Here is a 6,000-nt window from a genome sequence, read left to right as displayed (position 1 = left end):
GTAAACACATCGTTACGGTCATCATAAAAATAAGCTTCAAGTTGAATCCATCACTTTTATAGTGAGTACCCTTTCTGAGAGAAAGAGAGAAAAGTAGAGACACAGAAAAAGAGACAAAGTTCACAATGCTTCTGCAATCCACTTTCCAACTGAGACTAATCCTCAGTACAATGCAGAGTCCCCAACAGCAGTTCCAGACTTCAGAGTACATCACAATTACCTGGAGGGCTTATTAAAACACCATTGCGAGGCCCCAGCCACAGAGTTTCCAATTTAATAGGTGTGAGATGAGGGTGGGAATTAGTATTTTTGGAACAGTTCCAGGTGATACTGATATCCTCAAGAGACCACATTTTGAGAACCACAGGTCCATTATATCTTTGATCTTTCAAGGGCTCCTTTATTAAAATGAAACATACCTATAAAGATAATATGCCTGGTCCCTAGGGGCATATGGTATAGGGCAGTCAACATAGACGATATGATGATTTAGGGCAGCAGTCCTCAATTTTAGCTACATAGTAGAATCAACCAAATTTTAAAAACAAAAAACCCAAAGAACAAAACACCTGACATCTACACCCATCTAAAACTAATTAAACCCAAATCTCTGGGGGAGGGGGCCAGGAGTTGAATCATTCATGAAAGTGCTCCATGCAAGTCTAATGTGTAGTCCAGCTGCAGGGTCACTGCTTTAGGAAGTTTTGTTTCACCTCCTCTGGGAGAAAAGATGGCCAAACATAAGTGCCCTTTAGGATATTGGTATAGGAACAAAGACGTCTTAAGGAAATCAAAATCCCCAGTAGGCACACTGATGCATAGCTATTTCTAGTAATATCAAGGCGTAATTTAGAAAGTGATTCTGCCTGTTGATTTACAATGCCCTGCAACATTAGTTCACAGGTTTGAAATAACAGAACTTGGCCAGGTGAGCGGCACACTAATTTAATCCAAGTTTCTTTTCCATCAAATGACATCAACCAAAGAATCCGGAGTCTAGAATGTTGGTGTATGTGATGTGCAATGTTTACCTGCTATAATTATTGTTACTCATTTCAGTCAGCTAAATTATTTATTACTTCGATTTACATTTGAGTGGACCTCTAAATAAGGCCCCCGGGGACAAAATGCCACAAGCATTTAAGTCTACCTCAGAAAGGAAAACTACAGAAACACATACAAAAAAAACCAAAGGGCATTTTGAAATAAGATTGCCACTTTACCCTTCTGGTATAAATAGGATGCATAAATAGTTCTAAGTGTAAGCGAATCTACATGCCATAGAATCCCTTTCTGGAAGGATTTACAGGGCTGGCGCAATCTTTAGTATTGAGTGTACACAGAAGGACCTTTAGAGCTCATTTTCACAAACCAAGTCATTAAAGCCCCAAGCCACAGACTTTAAATAAAACTCTAATGTATGAAACCGGGACTAATATTTGATTATAAATAAAAAGGAATTTAAACAAAAACCCAGATGTGAGGGCTGAGCCTTTCAGGTGATCTTTGGTAAAAGTCAAACATTTGAAAACTATCAATTGGCTTTGAATAGAGACACATTAGCTATGCTGAATACATAACAGCCTCACAGTCCTCCATTAGGAACCGCTGCCCCTTAAGAGGGTCCTACAGATCGATCCAGTTATTTTCAAGGTGTTCACTGTGCTACTGACCAGCGCTGCCAGACTGGGAACCAGCTCAGACAAACACAATGATCAAAAAGAAAAAAAGGTAAAAAGCCAAAGTTCTAAGTGAGATGCTTGGGTGAACCTCTCTCCAGTCTTTAAGTCTTCCAGAAGACATCTTTCAAATATCCTGAAAAATAATAAATAGAACTATGTGTAAAATAACTCAGGATAGTAGAAACTGGAAACCAAGGATATGAGGGCATCAGGGAAATGGCAGGAATATGGGAAACGCTAAAAATAATTTTGGCCTTTGGTTACAATCTGCAATATTTTGCATATATTTTTATAATGTGTATATATTTTTCATATTTTATAATTTATGCTATATATATTAAACTTCACAAAAATTGCAGAAATGAAGGCATAGAGCCCATTTAAAGGCAAATAATCACAGCCATCCTTTCAAACACTACAAGGGAAATGAACTCAGGAATAGAGTTTGATTCTTTTTGTCTGTGGTATGTCCCTGTGGCCCATTCTGTATTTCATATCCGGGGCCCTGGACAGGAGACATGGATTTCACCTCTTCGGAGAGCTGTGCTTGCAGAGCAGAGAATGTGACTTAGGGGTGCATGAGGAGTAGAAGTGGGTCCCCGTGGGCATGTTGGCCCCAGCCCAGTCTTACCCACTCCTGTCCTCTAGGGCTTGGGGCTCAGCAGTATAGAATTGAGAATTGAGGCCGCTGGGTGCAGGTGTGTGCACTGCATGACTGATGAAGTCTGAGCCCGACCAAAGCAGAGGGAACCTCAGGTGGGGAATCTGATCCTGCGAACAGAGCGGACTTAAACTCACCTTCTGCCACAAAGTCTCTTAGGCCTTCACGCTGCTCAAGGAGACATCTGCGTTGGCAGGTTCTCTCTTTCTCTTTGCACTGTACGCTCTTGCCTCTCTTGGCTTTCCGTGTAATCAGGTTTCACAGGGAGCGTGGGCATGCCCTGTGGACTCTCTGCCCTCGGCTCTGACTCTGTCCCTCCGGACACTCCGGGGCTGAACTCTCCGGCTGCACCCAACGCCTGCCCGTGGTCGGCACAGCAACCCGGGCCGGCCTCCTGGCCCACAGACTCGGCCCACTGCATGGGCTCAGCTCCCCCGCCCGCTGGATGCTGCCCGAGCCCTGCGGCCTTCCCTCCCAGGACGGAAGGTTCTCGTGCAGCCCCCACCTCAGCCTCTGGTGCCCGAGTCCCCGTCACCTCCTCCACCGCCGGCGCCGCCTCCCCGCTCAGTGCTCTTTCCTCCGCCACCACCTTCTCGGCAGCTGCCGGTTTCCCTAGTAACTCCTCCGCTTGGTGCCAAGTTTCCTTTCCAGCAACATCTGACAAGGAGGAGGCTTTATTTGCCTCTGTTTTCCCCTCAGCTGCCTTCAAATCTGCCAACACCTCCCTCTTCTCTGAGGCCGCTGCCGCTGCTCCTTCTCCTTGGTGGAGAGCTTCGTCCGCCACCACCGCCCCTCCTGGCAAGCTCCCCTCCCCCTCCGGGTCCCCCTTCCTCCTCACTCCCTTCACCCGCGCGCACTCTTCATCGGCCTCCTCTTCTGGGTCCTCACCCATAGTTTCTTCACTCAGCTTTTCTGCCATCATGGAATCTTCCTCAGAAACATCTTCTTCGGTCATCGCTGTGACCCCGGCTCCTTGCTCCCCTTGCAAAGGCCCTTCTTCATCCCTCCCTTCCCGTCCCGCGAGGCCATCTTGATCTTTGGCTGCGCGCCCCCGGGCCTCACCTGTGGCTGTGATCATTGCCTCCGGTGCCTGCCCGGTTCCTGCTAGCTCAGTTCCAGGAGCTCCTAACACACCCTCCCCCTCAAGGCCCAGCCCCTGGTCCAGCCACAAGGGAGCCCTGTTCTCCCTGGGGAGCAGCTCTGCTTTGCCTTTGTGCTCTGGGTCTCGGGCTTCTCTTAGTCTTTCCCCTCCTTCCTCTTTCCTCAGAGCAGTTGGGTTTTCCCGTGACTCTTCATGTCCAGATGCTGCTTCAAACATGGCCCCCTGTCTCTCTCTCCGTGAATCTCCTCCTTGCGGCCCTGTGTCTTCAGTCAACTCTGACGCCCCCATGGGTGCTTCGCCCTCGGCATCACACTCCATCTCATTCTGGGAGACTTGTGTCTCTTCCTCAGGTCTCACTTCCTTCATGGTTTCCTGCTCTTCCCCTTTAACCTTTTGCTCTTCTTCTAAAATGTCTTCACCCTGTTGTGCATTTGCGCTTGTCACCTCTTCCCTCTCAGATTCAGTTTCCTCCAGAGGTGATCCTGGCCTCTCAGCTTTCGTCCTCCCTCTCGCTACACCTAACTCCTCGGGGAACATTTCTTTCTTGCCATCTTCTTTGTTAGATTCTGCCTCGGCCCCAGCCTCCTCCCTTTCAGCATCTTCCTTACAAAGCTCTTCCAGGCTGTCCTCCCAAAGCCCCATGCGGGCTGCCTCAGCCTTCTCCGAAGTTGAGGAGCTCCACGGTGGTGTCCCTGGCCCCACAGCTGCCTTCCTCTCTTCAGCTGGTTCCTCTCCCCCAAGCACTGCCTCTTCTGAGCCACCTTCTCTCTCAGGGGCCGCATCTCCCATGGCTCCCAGATCCTGTAGCTCTGTAGATGCTCGCTCTTCACTGCTCACCACCTCAGGCTTCTCAGACCCTGCCGCACTCACCGCCTCCCCTTCCTCAGCCTCTCTCTTCTCGGGTGTCGCTGTCTCCCTCAGGGCTGTTGCCTCCTGAATCCACTCTGAGTCCAGAGCTGCTGCCTCACTTACAAGCTCGGCCTTCTCGGAGCCCCACTCCTCCTCAGGGAGCACTCCCTTCTGGGAGCCCTGCTCCTCCTCAGGGAGCACCACCTTCTCGGAGCCCCGCCCCTCCTCAGGGAGCACTACCTTCTCAGAGCCCCGCCCCTCCTCAGGGAGCACCACCTTCTCAGAGCCCCACCCCTCCTCAGGGAGCACTGCCTTCTCGGAGCCCCACTCCTCCTCAGGGAGCACTACATTCTGGGAGCCCCGCTCCTCCTCAGGGAGCACTGCCTTCTCGGAGCCCCACCCCTCCTCAGGGAGCACTGCCTTCTCGGAGCCCCGCCCCTCCTCAGGGAGCATTGCCTTCTCGGAGCCCCACTCCTCCTCTGCAGCCGCCTTCTCAGTCTCCTGCACTGTTGGCAGCATGGCAGGCTCTTCAGGAGCCTCACCTTCATTCAGACGTCCAGAGGCTCTGGTGGCTTCTTTCCCCCTAAGGCTCAACTCCTCTTTATCCAGCCTTTGATCCCCTTCTGCTTCTGCCTCTGCCCCACTCACTGTGCCCTGAGGGATCTCTCTTTCCTCCCTAAATTGTCCTACTAATGCTGGCAGCTCTGCTGTTGGCTTCCCCTCCCCCAAGGGAACCCCATTAACCCCTGCTCTTCCCCACTGTGCTGCATCCCCTTTCTCCTCTGCTGTGTCCGCATTCCCATGCTGGGGAAGTGCATCTTCCTCCACTGCTTCTTTGTTCTCCAGTGTGTACACTTCCGATGGGCCTTGCTTGGATTCCGCGTCTGAGCTGAGTGTTGCTCTCTCCTCCAACCGGAAATTCCCGTGTGGTGCTATAAAGTAAGGTTAGAAAACACGGTTACTCTAATCAAAGTATCAGGGAGGACATAGTCTATATAACCATATATGAGATATGTATAATATCAAGGAGCTATTGATATGATATATAAAACACTTCCTTGATCCTATGATGCCATCGACTGTAACGTGCACCATGATTTACTAATGGCTCTTCGTGATGAAAAGAAGTGCTATCAGTTTAAAGGACACATTGATATTAAAGGAAAATTGAACATCAGAAAAGTTGAAAACAAGCAATCTCCATATCTTAGAGTACTCTCCTCTCTTCCTCTCTCTCTCTCAATCTCTCACATACCCACACACACCGCCTACTTTCATTTGAAATATTAGGACTTGCAGAAAAATTCTGTAGTAAAAAAACAGTATTTCATCTTCTTAGAAATCATTGTGCCCTCGAGCATCGTAATACGCGTGTCCTCAGCCTGTGTTTCTTGTACTCGTGTGGGCATTCAGCAACACAATCACAGTACAGTGTGAGCCAATTATTATCCCATATAGTACTCCCACATTTTAAAACTACTATATCTAGATTTAGTCACCAAATAACTTTGTAGCTCAAGGTAAGGCTTTTTACTAAAGACACCAATTTGTATTATAGGTCAGGATACCTCCCATCTACGTTCAGAAACTGTTTTGCCTTTGGCAAAACAGGATCACAGAACGAGACAGGACTTTGTAGTCCGGGACAAATTTCAACATAAATAACCTCCTTGAAGTATTTCATAAGTTCTCATCCATAATTCCCT

General features: G+C 48.9%; 1 protein-coding gene across 1 annotated transcript in view; it reads right to left on the bottom strand.

The window, feature by feature from the left end:
• Window positions 1-2,515: 2,515 nt before the first annotated feature.
• Window positions 2,516-6,000, bottom strand: part of ERICH3 (glutamate rich 3) — a 95,399-nt gene continuing 91,914 nt past the window's right edge. The window contains exons 15-17 of the mRNA XM_040626589.1: window positions 5,961-5,963; window positions 4,751-5,226; window positions 2,516-4,426 (exon numbers count right to left, since the gene is read on the bottom strand). Of these exons, the coding sequence (XP_040482523.1) occupies window positions 2,516-4,426; window positions 4,751-5,226; window positions 5,961-5,963 (2,390 nt within the window). The remainder of the gene's footprint in view (window positions 4,427-4,750; window positions 5,227-5,960; window positions 5,964-6,000) is intronic.

The sequence above is a fragment of the Ursus maritimus genome, unplaced genomic scaffold (genome assembly GCF_017311325.1).
Source record: "Ursus maritimus isolate PB19 unplaced genomic scaffold, ASM1731132v1 scaffold_12, whole genome shotgun sequence".
Lineage (NCBI taxonomy): Eukaryota > Metazoa > Chordata > Mammalia > Carnivora > Ursidae > Ursus > Ursus maritimus.
Note: the sequence above shows the minus strand (reverse complement) of the source record. Positions and strands in the feature narration are given on the sequence as shown.